The 14,981-nt window shown below is 26.6% G+C and overlaps 3 protein-coding genes across 3 annotated transcripts; 1 reads left to right on the top strand and 2 right to left on the bottom strand.

Annotated features, from left to right (window-relative positions):
* Positions 1–444: 444 nt before the first annotated feature.
* LOC128958880 (protein fem-1 homolog C-like) lies at positions 445–3,184 on the bottom strand. Its single transcript, XM_054304840.1, has 6 exons — positions 2,885–3,184; positions 2,421–2,570; positions 2,172–2,349; positions 2,029–2,095; positions 1,863–1,951; positions 445–1,795 (listed from the first exon to the last, which is right to left on the bottom strand). The coding sequence occupies exons 1-6, from the start codon at positions 2,942–2,944 to the stop codon at positions 486–488; spliced, it is 1,854 nt and encodes a 617-aa protein (XP_054160815.1). The 5' UTR covers positions 2,945–3,184; the 3' UTR covers positions 445–485.
* A 1,666-nt stretch (positions 3,185–4,850) lies between these two features.
* LOC128957805 (uncharacterized) lies at positions 4,851–8,427 on the top strand. Its single transcript, XM_054303620.1, has 10 exons — positions 4,851–4,857; positions 5,590–5,721; positions 5,807–5,924; positions 6,044–6,172; positions 6,409–6,540; positions 6,600–6,784; positions 6,884–7,154; positions 7,576–7,611; positions 7,702–7,752; positions 7,854–8,427. The coding sequence occupies exons 1-10, from the start codon at positions 4,851–4,853 to the stop codon at positions 8,425–8,427; spliced, it is 1,635 nt and encodes a 544-aa protein (XP_054159595.1).
* A 744-nt stretch (positions 8,428–9,171) lies between these two features.
* LOC128957433 (homer protein homolog 2-like) lies at positions 9,172–14,655 on the bottom strand. The gene is made up of 8 exons (XM_054303191.1): positions 14,361–14,655; positions 13,125–13,281; positions 11,591–11,722; positions 10,451–10,732; positions 10,243–10,373; positions 9,978–10,134; positions 9,682–9,882; positions 9,172–9,428 (listed from the first exon to the last, which is right to left on the bottom strand). The coding sequence occupies exons 1-8, from the start codon at positions 14,384–14,386 to the stop codon at positions 9,240–9,242; spliced, it is 1,275 nt and encodes a 424-aa protein (XP_054159166.1). The 5' UTR covers positions 14,387–14,655; the 3' UTR covers positions 9,172–9,239.
* Positions 14,656–14,981: the final 326 nt, after the last annotated feature.

Below are 14,981 nucleotides of genomic sequence, written 5' to 3'. Positions count from 1 at the left end.
GTGGTTAAGCTACGCAGTGTTGTGTGTGAGTGTTGGAGATTTGTCTCCAAGACGGCCAAAGATTGTCGTTGCTCTGCAGTTAATGGCATATTATTTTGCGATCAAATCGGATATAAAATTATATGAAATTAAAAATCAAATTAAAATAATTATAACCGACTGATGATTTGAATAATTTAAAATTTTCTATTTATATGTATTTTTAATAATTAAAATAAATCGCGTGAATTTAATTATTTATTTTTACAATATTTTATTATTTAAATAATTATTTATTAAAATTTACAATAAGTTAAAATATAATTGATTTTATTATAAATGTTAATTAATAACACTTTGTTTTTTTACATAAAATAATTAAAACCTTTTTTATTATTATTAGCTAATTAAATGATGAATTAAAAAATAACAAGAAATTATATATTATAACAAATTAAAGTGATATTATAGATAAAAATATTAATTTTGTTTTCCCATTAAAATAATCAATGATTTTGTATGAATTCCTCTAAAGATTTTAAACCAACTCTTCCTTTGAAAGGAATGCGATTCTTATTGATAGTTTGGGCGCAAAGACATTGAAGTGTTATATACTTCAGTCGTGACAATTGATATAAATTTGTTGAATCAGTTGGAACCAAATCCAGTGCTACTTTCCCAGTGGTGTTTGAATAGTCTAAATGAGCGCCGTTTTCCAATAATGTCATAAACTGTGTCGGATTGTTGTGTTTGGCTGACGCACTGATATGAAGCGGTGTATTGCCTGCACTGTCAATCACATCAACCGGATGTCCCACTTGAAGAAGTAGTCCACAGATGTCGATCACTGGCATCTCATAGAAGGGAAATAATGCGAACGAAGTCTCACCGACATTGCAGACCATATGTAAAAGTGATGAACCGTTTTTGCCGCGAGGATTCAGTTTAACTAATCGATACGTTTCGGTCTTTAATTGCAAGTCTTGCTTAACAGTTATCAATGGCTTTAATCGACAGAGAAGTCCTAAAAAACTGAGCACAATATTAATGGTCCGATTATAGTTAGTCAAGTCATGATCGTTGAGAGCGCCCACACGTCCAGCTGATGCCTCCAATTCATAAATAGCCCGTCGAAGCACTGAAAACAAGTCGGAGAAGCGCACCGTTGATATAGACTTAGACATCATTAGTGAGAAGAGCTCAACAAATGACAGAAGACTACTTTGAGTCATTGTATTCAATGCGTCGAAAATCTTTTGCTGCATATCTAACGCATAGATCCAGAGTTGAATACAACGATCATAATTCCCAGAATCAGCGTAAACGGCTCCTCTGTATCGGATATAATATGAAGTGTCGGGATGTGATGGCCCTAATATACGCTCTCTTATTAGTAATGATTGCATTCTCATGAGGTCGGGATCAATGGCCAACTCGTCTAACTGTTCAACTGTTGTAAATTCTACTGCTTTATCGTATGCTATGTTTGGTTCAGACATTAACTTAAATATGGGACAGTTATCACTTAAGTTACGTAAGTTTAGAGCCTTTCTCCACAGTGTTAGTGCTGTTAGTATGTCATGCTTTTTATCGACAAATGTTGCGCCCAATAATTCTAAAGCTTCTATAGCCTCTAATTGAGTACACAATCGTAACGAAGTGATCAATTCGACAATAGGCGTGTGACCCGAAAGTGCGGCCGCTTTTAATGGTGTCATTCCGTACGAGTCCACGTCCATTATGGCGCCGTTCATCAACAAGAGTTTCATTATTTCTAAACTACCTGATTCTGCACAGTCATGTAGTGCTGTATTACCTAAAAACATAGGAAAATTGATTGCAATTTTTGAAAAATAAATTATTTTTGTATAATAAACAAAAACCTTTAAAACTCTTTCTGTTGACTTGAGCTCCATTTGTTATCAAGAAGTCAGCGATATTCAGATGCTTTTTATAGGCGGAAATCATTAAACTTTTAAAAAGAAATAAAAATTCAATTCAATTAAAAATTTATAACAAAATATTTATTATGTTTATGTAATGTCAGACCAGGTATGGCCGTGTCTGTTGGCAATTTCAATATCAGCTCCGTATTCAACTAAATATTTGACTATTTCTGTACAATAAATGGACACAATATATATATATAAATAAACATAAATGACATAAAAATTTCATTTTAATCTCTTTACCGATATGTCCATCAAAACAAGCGGCCCGTAATGGTGTCGAGTTTGTCTTAGTCTTGCTGTTGACGTTAGCTCCGTGTGTTATCAGTGACTTAACACATGTTAAATGTCCTGCTGCTGCCGCACACCAGATAGGAGGGGCCGCCTCTATTGATTCACCATCAAAGTTAACAGTTCCCACCTTTAAAGATATGATAAGTGTTTATAAGTATTAAAGTATTAGTTCAACATTAAGATTAAATAACTAAATACCTGTTCAATATCGGCATTGCATTTGTCGATGAGATACTCCAAGACATTGAGATAACCATTTCGGGCGGCAATTAGCAGAGGAGTGGCGCCATTCGTCCGCAAAGACACTATAAGTTTGACCTCCTCTTTGGGTCGATGGTCAAGAAATAGCTATAAATTTAACAACAAATACCATTAATTAGTACAAAACAAAAACCAATTGACGCTCAAGTGATGGCAATAAATATCATATATATATATATTTTGGCAAACATTTGACAAATGATGACAACATATATGCTATCAATCAATCAAATCAATCACATGATTGACATAACAGTCAATGTCATAGCAATTGTAATGATAATACCAGACAATTGGTGGATACATATTGTGGTCATCACTTAAGTGACTGTTTGATCACCCAATTTGGTCATCAAAACAACAACAACAATGAAGATATCAATTATCACTTTAATGTATACCTTAAGGCGTCTGAGTTTGCCATCTCTGGCCGCGTTGAACACTATGTTCTTGAACTCCATGACCGGCACCGATGATGACCGCAACCAGTGTCCCGACTCAATGGCCAAACGGTAAAATGATGGCCAGGTATTAGTACATTAAAGACGACGATTTAAATCAAATGAAATACAATTTGTTTTGTTTTCAATTAGTAATCAAAAGTCAGTTGTAATCGCAATTTGTTTTCATTGGTTTACATCACTTACTGCGCATGTCTTGCAATGATGTCATTCATGTGTCACACAATACACATAAACATAAGTACTGTAAATATATACGTAATAATCATTTCTATACATAAAATTTTTTTACAATATCCTGAGACGACAACATGTATAATAATACATGTTAATTTTAAAGTCCTATTCATTAACTAAGTTATCATATTTACAATTAGAGTCTAAGCTTTACAGTCATTGTAAGCATTAAATATGATAACTTAGTTAATGAATAGGACTTCTATTACATTGTTGTCGTCTCAGCAATTCGTAATATAATTTTAATTACAGTTAAGTAAAGTAAAGTACAGTAAAGTACTGTAGACTACTATAGACTACTCTATAATATTGGAAATTCTATTTAAATAATCATATGATATGACAATAATAATAATAATAATAAAATTATTCAAATTATTATAACTAAACAGTAGTATATTATTATATAATAATTAATATATTATTTACAGTTATTATTATTAGATAGAAATATTTTAATTATTTATTTACTATGATTTATCTCAATTATGTTTTAACTATATTAGTTAATGTATATGTATATTATATGTTTGCTTAATATAATACAGTATTTATTACAATATAATACAAATACAGTACAATATATTATATAAATTTATTACATACATGTGTTTATATTAGAAATAAAACAATATTTAATTTATTAAATCACTTTTATATCTGGTTTATGATATTTTATCAGTTATTTGTTAGACCAATGTTAATGTTAACGTAATACTAATTTCTCATATTAATAATTAAACAAATATTTTGGCAATAAGTTTATTGTCTATCAAATAAAAATATATGAATCATGAAAATAAAAATAAGACAAATATATGCCAAAAACATTACAAATTAACAAATATGTCTATTATATAACTAACATATTTATTGTTTTAGATTTGTATATACAATATATTACAGTACATACATAACAATAGCGAATATTTTTCTAAGATATGACACATCCCTGTCCTCACATACCTGAGCTATATTACTAGAAAAAAAGTTTTTATACCATAAGAATTAGCTAGAAAATCAATAGTTGTATAGATATTTTTATTGAGCTAGGTCAATTTGGTAATACACTTTTAGCTATAACTATTATTGTCATTAACTTTACAGATTTATTTATATTCATCTGGATTATTGAATTCTATAAAAAATATTATCCAGGTAATATACAATATATAGTATATTTTAATTATATGATATAACTATTATTAGAGTTAATTTATGAATGACAGCTAATTGACATAATACCAGTCAGTGAGGCAATTATATTCATTTGTAAATAAATGTATATTTATATACAGTATAACATATTCATCAAACATTTGACTAATTATTAACATTGTTATTATTATTAGAAATACAGTATTTAAACAATAATTACTAACATAGTTGTGACCGTCAAATATATATATTTAAAAAATACAAGACATTTGAGTGTTTACTGTAATTATGAATATACAGTTTAATTTACTTATAAAATAATTGGTTCATCATTTGGCTAATTAATTGAAGCATAAAAATTAAATCTCATAACATTTATATAAAAAAAATAAAATTAGCAGTTGAATTACATATATATAATTATATACATTTTTTAATAACTGTTTTATATTGCATGATTATTACTTACAAAAAAACTAATAATCAAGTTTATCTACAGGTATATGATAGTATGTACAGTATGTGTGTGTGTGTGTGTGTGTGTGTGTGTGTGTGTGTGTGTGTCTTTCAATAGTGCTAACTATAATTTGATTAATTATAAAAAAAATTAAGCTAAAAGTGGAAATATATGTTTTGCTTTTGTGAATATAAGTATATGCAACAGAAAACCTGATGAATATGTTTTTGTAAGGAAAGAGAGAGAGAGAGAGAGAGAGAGAGAGAGAGAGAGAGAGAGAGAGAGAGAGAGAGAGAGAGAGAGATGTATGTGTTGATTGTAGGCCTCAAGTTTGAGGTCAAGTCCGTCCGTCGACTTATTCACTCACTTCTCCTCACACTTGCATCACATCCTATGGTATTGTCTGCCAGTGTTTAATATTTCTTCCTGTTTTCTCATATATCTTACGGCAAGAAATGAGAAGAAGAAAAAAACAAAAACTTTATTCAGAAATCAACTCTCAGTTGCATTCATTCATACATTGAATCCATTTATTTATTCGTTTATTGTTAAGCATTCATTGCCTATGCATTGGGAAATGAAATCAATGTTTTGTATTCAGTGATCAAATTTGATGAATATATTTAAACCAAAAAAAAATCATGATATTTGTTGTTTCAATTGTATGTAAAAAAAATGTTTTCGTTACTCTTATTTAAATCAATTTGTGTTATTTATTTATTTATAATTTTTAAACGCTATTTATAAATGTAATAAAATTGTTTGTCTTTTATAAAGTTATTCGTAATTTTAGAGTGCATTACATGCCAACCGTCACTCCAAACAAATGATAACTACTATTCATTTGCAAAGGCAACTCCTGGTATCAATAAACCACCAAAAGTTAGGAAACCTCCTTATATTCCAACTAATATTCAATGTTCAGGTAGAGTTATCACTTTTAAAAACTATTATTTTAACTTTATATTTTTATTATAGTTAAAAATAATTTTTTTTGTGATTTAATTTAGGCTTAAATGGTGGACAAAATGCATTGTCGCCAAAGCATACACTTTGTGGTGATTTAAATCTTGGATTCATCCCAAAGAATCCAATGGGACAGGATGTCATGGATCAGCCATATCCATTGTACGTAACAGTTTGTTTTTTGTGTGTGTGTTGTTGGTTAAAAATAGTAATAGATATATAAATTATTGTAATATAATATTTTAAAGTATATATTATATATATATATTTGAAATCTAAAGTGAAATCATCAAAAACAAAACCCTTCATTTTTTGGCTAATGCGCTACCAGTGCTTAAACAGAGGATAAATACGATCCCAAAAGTGGCAAAACTATACAATCGACATAAACAGCAAGATATTTATGATAAGTAAGTTTTTTAAAAAATTAAAAAAATGAAATATAATATAACATTGAATATTTTAAATATAAATAGCATTTTATCAAAATAAGTAATATTATATATTTATTACATTTATATTTAATAATATTTTTTTTAAACATTAATTAATAATATGCATTTAAAGTTATATTAGGATAAAATTATTATTATTGATAATTTTAAAAAATCAAAATTATTTGATTAAATCATTAATTAAATTATAGCATAAACGGAGCGCCATATCAACGAAGATTCATCCGTGAAGTCAAAAATGATGTGTCAATTAATGAAACCAATGTTAAGACTGATATGAATGTAACTGACATTTTAAGACAGACTCTTTGTGACGGCAATTCGTAAGGACAACAAAAATACATTAAAATAAAAAAAGTTAATTAAAATGATTTATATACAGAATATGTCAGGCAATAGATGCGCTTAAAACTGACGGTCCGTTTTCAAAAAATTTTCTGACTAACGTTGTGTCGGCAGTCAGTAACGCGGCAGCAATCGGTAATTTAGGTTCAATGAGTAATTTAGCCTCAATCGGTAACTTAGCCTCAATTGGTAATTTGGCCTCAATGGTCAACCAATACGGCAGTCAGTTGGGTGATCAACAACAACAAAATAATAACAATAATAATAATAATAATTTAAATACTAACTTTAATACGAATAACGATAATAAGTCAACTATAGCTCAAGTGTTGTCCACTTTGTCGGCATTTGGCGGTTCAAACAATGCTAATTATAATCCATTGATTTCTATAATTGATTATATTTTAAGTTATCAAAACTCGAATAAAGTTCCATCGAGACGACGAAAACCACTCGAACCCGAAGATCTATTGCCAGAACCATCGGATCAACCGACCACTCCTTGTCCAGCAATTGAAGAATATATATCACCGACATTTGCTCGTAATTATCAAGGAATCTGGAAATATGTGGTTCAGATTCCCAGTGAAGGGTAAGTTTTTAAAAACATTTTATTCAATTTAGTAAATAACTAAATAATGTCAATAAATCATTCAATTAAATGATAATAATATATTAAATAATTTTTTTTTAAATAATTAATTAATATACAAAACATAAATTGTATAAAATAAAATAAATTTTAAATTCTAATAATAATAATAATAATGTATTTTGCAAATAATTTTAAGACCAATAATTATTTATATGCTTAAATAAATACATTATTTAGTATCAGCAAATAAAATAAGCTTAAATTAAGTAAATAAAATAAGATTTAATAAATAATGAATATAATGTAATACTGTGTGAATATTTGTGCAAAATTTCGGCTTTTTCTGTAAAAAAATAATTAAACTCATGTTTATATAAAAACAATATTAAAACAATTTTTCTTATGTGTATTTTCCCAGATATTTCACGCAAACCATTCAAAAAACAACCTGTTTGTATGTATAGAAAATAATTAATTTAAACAAATTATTTTTAAATAAAAATAATGATTAACTTTATATCCATATATTGTTATTAATTTTTAGGAAAACCAAATGTGACCTAGTAGAGGGTGGGGCTTGTACTGAATCACAAAGGTACAATTTTAATAATTTTTTTAAAAAAAATCTTATGATTTTAAATATTATATTTATTAACTATTTACTTTTTTTTAAATATAAATTCATTTATAACTAAGATGGGTCAGTTTACTAGTGGCTGAAATATTTTATCCTGACGTCTACTTTCCAGTAAATCCCGAACCGGCTGTAAATTATAATCAAAATAATCAAATAATAAGCGTTAAAAATAATCACAAATTAAAAACAAGAGTAACACCATTGCATTTGCAACCGTTTGGCAATGATTTGAGACGAATGGATGTCTCGGATGAACCACAACCAACACAACCACTTCAACCGCAATCAAAAGTACAACAACAACACCAACAACAACAACACCAACACCAACAACCATCCCGACCAGTATTACCACAACTGGCAAAACAGTATATCACTCCACGAAATGCCAGAAAAATGATGAACAAACCTAAACATCCAGATTATGATATGGAGGACGAGTTGACCACAAAGAGTACTAAACAACAGACCAAAGAGTGTGATGGTTACGATAAAATCGGTTGTTTTGTGGTCCGAGTCTATTACGACTGGTTTCTGGTAAACGGCAGCTGTAAGTGCTGGAAGTCTACCAAAGGCTCGCAATTAAATAGTATTAATGAAGCCATCAAAAGGATATTCATAGGCAAGTGGTAGCACTACTACATTAGGCACCGTTAGCTCAGAAATCAAGAATACATCATATCATTAGTCTGTTATTTATTTATCATTTATTTTATTTATTTATTTTGTTTTTAAAAATCAAAGATTTATTCCAAAGATTTTTTTCCTCCACAAAACAAATGGCAAAACATTGTGAAATTTTTTAAAAACCAAATTTTTTTTCTCCCATATATACTGTATAAATCATTTAATTTTATTTATTAAATATTTTTCACAAAAAATGAGATCAAAATTATTTTTTTTGCATTTAATTTAAGTTAAAATTGCATTCAAAATTTTAATCCTTGAGATTCGATCAGTTTATTATTATTTGCACTGAAATTATTAATTATTAATAATATTTACACATTGTTTATATATATATATATATATTTATCAATATATCTTTCATTAATCACTATTAAGTAATCACTAGTTTTACATTAATTATCAACTTAAATATTTCTTGAAATAATCAATAATAATAATAATACATACATACAATATAATAAATAATATTTTTTATAAATTAAATACAATTTGTTCTAGTGAGCTTTTATAATTTAAATTAAAATTAATTATCGTGTTATAATCATCAAATTAATAATCACCATTAATTATGATAATTATATGTAACCAATAAATTTTCATTATTTATAAACAAAACATAATAATAATAATATTATTATTATTATTATTTATTAGTCAAAAACACAGAATCGATTTGCAAATTCCAGTGTTTTTTTCTTCAATTATTTGTTTAGTTTGTGTAATAATAATTGTAATAATAATATTTGGCCACAAAATCAGGAAGTGTTCAACAATTGTGCAAATTCTTGTTGAATTTGTCGCAGTTCTTGAATATTTTGAGCTAATCTTTTGTTCAACTGTTCCAGAAATCCCTGTCGTGTCTTATCTGTCACCTTATTGTTGTCGTTTTGGTCGTGAATCCGATTCAGTTGACTCCGGAGATTCTCGTTTTCATAAAGTAATGCCTTAAACAATAGGAAATAAATAAATGAAATGACATTTTTAAAAAAATAATCATTTATAATATCAATAGAAAAAGTTTTGTAAATTTATTTTTAATAATTGTTTGTTCAAATTTATATCCTTTAAATAGATATAAATCAAATCAAACTTTTAACTACTGTTTACTATTACTACAATAGTTTAATGCCATAACATATACAGTTAAATAAATAAATACTATAGTATTAACAATACTTGAGATCATATGAGACATACCTTAAGTTTGTCGTCCACTTTATGGGATGTGCTGTATATATGGTTTTGTTCATCGAGTCGTTTCCTCATTTGTTCCATTTCTTTATCTTTTTGTTTAACTTCTGAATCTAAATGTTCAGCCCTTGCACTTAAATTAGCCATTTCTTTGCTCAGTTCGTTCATGGCATCAGTATTGCCATTACTCACTTCAACTTCAAGCAACTAAATGTAATAATAATAATAATAATTTTTATTTGAATGATTAAATAAATAATTAATAAATAATGGTTTTATTTATTTAATTTTAGTAGACAAACCTTATGTCTCATTTTTCCATTTTCTTCTTTCAATGTCTGCAATTGTCTCTTCCATTCCTCGACATTGGCGGTGGACTCTTGCAGAGCGTTCGTCAGTCTTGTATTATTACTCTTCAATGTTTGTAATTCTATTTCCCATTTTTTGGCATTTGTTGAACTATTAAATTAAATTAATCAAAAAAATAATTAATAATAATTTATTTGATTTACAGTATTATTGAATACAATATATTTGTTTTGTGAAATTAAGATACCGGTGCCATACCTTTGTGCGAGTGCTAGTTTGAGTCTATCGTTTTCATATTTGAGCTGAGCTTCCGTTGATGACTGCGGTAGTGTTGTCGAGCCCATTGACTTTGTATCCTTATGTGAATATTTAGGACTCTCCGTAAGCAACTATACATTTTTTTCGTTGAAAAAATCAGATGAAATTGAATGTTAACTAAATAACTACTAAATAATAAATTGATTACTTTATTGGCCTGAAGTCCGGACAGACTTTGACTCCTTTGGTGGGCCACAAGTGATCCTTTGTGTTCATTATTATGAAGAGGAAGCGTTACACTAATGGGTGGATCTAATTGGCTGTTAGATCCTCTGTTTATCTCTTCGTTGGCTAAGTCATTGTTTTGAGTCGATTCGCGATTATTTGTTGTTTGATTTGCATTTGTATTAATGATAGACCCGTTCGGGTATGCCTTCTGTTGGGCCGCACTTCTGGTCGCTTCTTTGACTTCTTGAAACTTCTCTATAAACTAAAAATATATATTTTTAAAAGTTTTAATTAATAAATTTTAAAATTTATCTTAAATATCAAAGTGTGCTATAATTAGCTATACTTAAAAATATAAATTTATTATTTTGTATGCAATTCACTGTATGTTTGGAATTTGTAATAAATTTTTTATATTTATTTTAGATATATATTCAAAATTACTGTCTAATTTATTTTAAATTAAAAAAACTAAAATTTCCGACTAATTAAATATTATAATTACTGTAGAAATAAAATATTCATAATATTTTTAAAATAATATATTATTTAAGTATTTAATTTAAAATCATAAATATTACTGAAAATCTCTATTATTAGCATTAATTTAATAAGTATATTAGTAATTCATTAGATTAATTGTACCGTATATAATGTTTATAAAATGCTTAAATATAATATTATATTAATACCATATACTGTATTACATATTGAACAGGTAATATTTATATTATATAGTATTTTATTCAATACTATTATTTAAATAATAAAAGTACACTAAGAATTTGACTATTTAAAAACAATAGCAATATGTAAATAAATTTTTTTTAATAAAATACTATATAAGATATTTTATCATTTAAAAAAATCATATAAATTTATATAAGCGTGACTTAATAAATAATAATTGTAAGTATTGTGATAGTCTATAATAAACCATTTTTTAAAAATTTATCAGATTTAGCTATAATAACTTGAATCTAAAACATACAAATAAATTAAATAATAGTTATTAACCGAAAAAAATGATAAATTAGTTTATACTAAATTTAATTTTAAAAATGCGAAATTAGGCACAATATGGTTATTAAAATAATAATTATTTTATTTCAATACAAACCTTATTTAATTCAGGTTCTGATGCAAACCCCAAACCGTATACAGTGTTGGCCCTAATATCAGACCACTGACCAAATTTTTGTGATGTTTTTGTGAAAGTCATGTTTGGAGTTATTGTGCTATTAATGACAGCCTATTAATAAATATAAAATAATATAAATATAAAAAATTATTTTAGAAATAAAAAACATTTTATTATTATTATATTATTATTAGTTATTATTATTGCTTTTTATTAGTATTTTAGGATAATTTTTTCGATGAATCAGTTCCGCATCAAAGCACATGTAGTTTGAAATATAACCATAAAAATACTGTATTGAATTGATTAGAAATAAATAACAAAAAAATAATAACAAAAATTGGGACAAAAAACTATTAAATAAAAATTGATTTAAAAATTTTGATTTATATTGACAATAAATTTTACATCCAAAAAAAACATGTATATAAAAGGGTTTTTCATATATTTAGCACATGCGGTTTTTGCTATAATTCTTAAACGGAGTGAGATATATTAATTTTGTAAAAAGTGTATTAATATATGATTTACGCGTGATATTATTAAATATTAAATTTTTAATTTTGATCACGTGATCATATTTATTTTGGGATGCTTGCAAACCACTATGTCAGAACCTAATCTATAAATGATAGAATAAAATTTCAATTATATTTTTGTAAAGCTAACATTGAAAATTTACGGAAAGAAAAAATTTTTAATATTGGTCGAAGAATAAAATTTTTATGGTTTTTCAAACTTGTGGAATAACACATTATATAAAATAGTCAAAAATAAAATGACGTAATTTATGGATAGTAGACACTAATTAGATAAAGATTTTTATACTATTACTTATTCTAAAAACAAAATTTTTTTATGTCGAATATTTTTTAAAATAATAAAATTTAATTACAAATTACATTATCGAATTACTATGTTGTGCTTTTTATTGTAATTTGAATATCTAAAAAAATATTCGACATAAAAAAATTTTGTTTTTAGAATAAGTAATAGTATTAAAATCTTTATCTAATTAGTGTCTACTATCCATAAATAACGTCATTTTATTTTTGACTATTTTATATAATGTGTTATTCCACAAGTTTGAAAAACCATAAAAATTTTATTCTTCGACCAATTTTAAAAATTCTTTCTTTCCATAAATTTTCAATGTAAGCTTTACAAAAATATAATTGAAATTTTATTCTATCATTTATAGATTAGGTTCTGACATAGTGGTTTGCAAACATCCCAAAATAAATATGATCACGTGATCAAAATTAAAAATTTAATGTTTTATAATATCACGCGTAAATCATATTTTAATACATTTTTTACAAAATTAATATATCTCACACCATTTAAGAATTATAGCAAAAACCGCATGTGCTAAATATATGAAAACCCCTTTTATATATATAGTTTAAACAAAAATATACTATATATAAGTATAGCCTATTATTATTTTTTTAAAAATTTAGTTTATGATTAAAATTATGAATAAAATATATACAATTAAAATTAAAACTACCTTGGCATTTTCGACGCTTATAATCCTATATAAGTTGCGATTTGAATCATAAAAGAAGGAAACATTGACGGCCTGAACACTGGCCGGAATCCATGACCTCTTGGTCTGCGGATCGATGTGGAAGACGTGCGCTTTTGTCGTGAAGATGGGCTGTTCTCTATCACCGCAAAGAAGAAATACATTTTTATTTGTATCAATTTGTATCAACATTTAATTTTTTTTTAAAAAAACAAAAACAAAAAAATATTTTTGCTGTGTTTAATCAATGAAAATATAAAAAAAGTGGTCATATATTCATTAAACTGGTAAGTGATGCGAAACAACCACAACAACAAACAAACTTAAAGAAATTAAGACACGATTTTGTGTTTCCAATTCAATGCCATTTAAATTACATTAATACATATATTTAAGAAAAAACATGTCTAAAAATTAAAGTATTGTTTTTTTGTATGTATTATATTATCTTTATTTAAGCGCATATTTGTTGCAAATGTGAGTCAAATAATTACTTTTGTCTTAATAAATTGTAAAAATCGTGATAATCTAATTAAAGCCCAACCAATAAAGTCATAGAAATTTATTTATATTGCCATTAATTTATTCAATACAATTATTAGTTATTTGTGTGGTGTGTGTGTGTCTTGTATACAAAATTTATTAATTTATTTAACAAACTACTGTAGTATTGTTAACTAATACATTAAAATACTGTGTAGTATATATATGATATATAACAAACAGTAGTGTCGGTAAATACAGTATACTAATTAATTATTAATAATAAAAATAAGTATATATAATAATAGTAATAATATACTCAACTATTAAAATCTCAGTTAATGTATAATTTATATAACAAAAATATTTATACTATTAATAACATATAATTAGTTAATAATATTTAAGTTATATTTACATTATATAAACTAAATATTAATACCAATATACAGTACTGTATGTACATCTACGAGAATATTTGAGCTAGCGCATTCTCGACATTTTACAAATAATTATATATATATATATATTATATATCTATATAAATGGCTAATTTATTTATTTATTTATTTAAAATAAGACTTATTTAATAATATAATATAATTAATAAATAAATATATTAAAAATACGGCTCAAGAGTATTGATAATAAAATAAATATATCGATAATTGTCTTAAAGAGATCAATGAACACAAAACTAATACTATTATTATTATTATCATTACTACTACTCACCCCATTCTGTTGGACTCAATGGTCATATGATGGGTCTGGGGTTGTGATTAGATGGTGGATGAATGAGACATGTGATGGTCTGCTGTCAGATGTGTTTCGGTGATGACAACAACAGCCATATCGTCGTGTAAATGGGAGCCGCGGATCACAAACACAGTATAAGACACACTCTGTATGTGGGCTATCATAGAGTGGTTGACACGATTGGCTGCCGATTGCAGACAAAGCGCAAACTCAATACTCTAATCATTAAATGAGTTTCAGAGGCACTGGAAAAGTGAAGAAGAGAGGAGAGAGAGGGAGAGAGAGAGAGAGAGGAGAGAAGGAGAGAGACCACAGACAACAATGTATTTATTGTGTGTTTGTTTTGCAACAAAACTACCGGAGCTTTCCTCTCAAAACTGATGTGATATCTTCGTCGGTACCGTTCATTCAAACATCGCTATCCAAATGCATACTAACCACTCATATCTTTTTATCTTTGCATTAATCTCTTCAAATTTCGCTTTTATAAAGACATTTACACTCCTAATGTATTATTGATAATCACTTAGGATTGACCTACTGTTCAGAATCATATATATATATATAGTATAGTTCATCACTTTTCTGTAATATATA

The sequence above is a fragment of the Oppia nitens genome, unplaced genomic scaffold (genome assembly GCF_028296485.1).
Source record: "Oppia nitens isolate AA-2021 unplaced genomic scaffold, nextdenovo-longstitch-racon4-pilon3 scaffold3_pilon_pilon_pilon, whole genome shotgun sequence".
Taxonomy (NCBI): Eukaryota; Metazoa; Arthropoda; class Arachnida; order Sarcoptiformes; family Oppiidae; genus Oppia; species Oppia nitens.
Note: the sequence above shows the minus strand (reverse complement) of the source record. Positions and strands in the feature narration are given on the sequence as shown.

Excerpts from the sequence above, each read along its gene's own strand:
- LOC128958880 (XM_054304840.1), bottom strand. The coding sequence starts at position 2,944 with ATGGAGTTCAAGAACATAGTGTTCAACGCGGCCAGAGATGGCAAACTC. Across the intron at positions 2,096-2,171 it reads TTGTTTTGATGGACATATCG|AAATAGTCAAATATTTAGTT; the intron begins GTAAAGAGATTA and ends TTTATTGTACAG. Across the intron at positions 1,952-2,028 it reads AACAGACACGGCCATACCTG|TTTAATGATTTCCGCCTATA; the intron begins GTCTGACATTAC and ends TCTTTTTAAAAG.
- LOC128957805 (XM_054303620.1), top strand. Across the intron at positions 5,722-5,806 it reads AACTAATATTCAATGTTCAG|GCTTAAATGGTGGACAAAAT; the intron begins GTAGAGTTATCA and ends GATTTAATTTAG. Across the intron at positions 5,925-6,043 it reads ATGGATCAGCCATATCCATT|TGAAATCATCAAAAACAAAA; the intron begins GTACGTAACAGT and ends TGAAATCTAAAG.
- LOC128957433 (XM_054303191.1), bottom strand. The coding sequence starts at position 14,386 with ATGACCATTGAGTCCAACAGAATGGG. Across the intron at positions 10,374-10,450 it reads CCGGACTTCAGGCCAATAAA|TTGCTTACGGAGAGTCCTAA; the intron begins GTAATCAATTTA and ends AAAAATGTATAG. Across the intron at positions 9,429-9,681 it reads AAGTGGACGACAAACTTAAG|GCATTACTTTATGAAAACGA; the intron begins GTATGTCTCATA and ends CTATTGTTTAAG.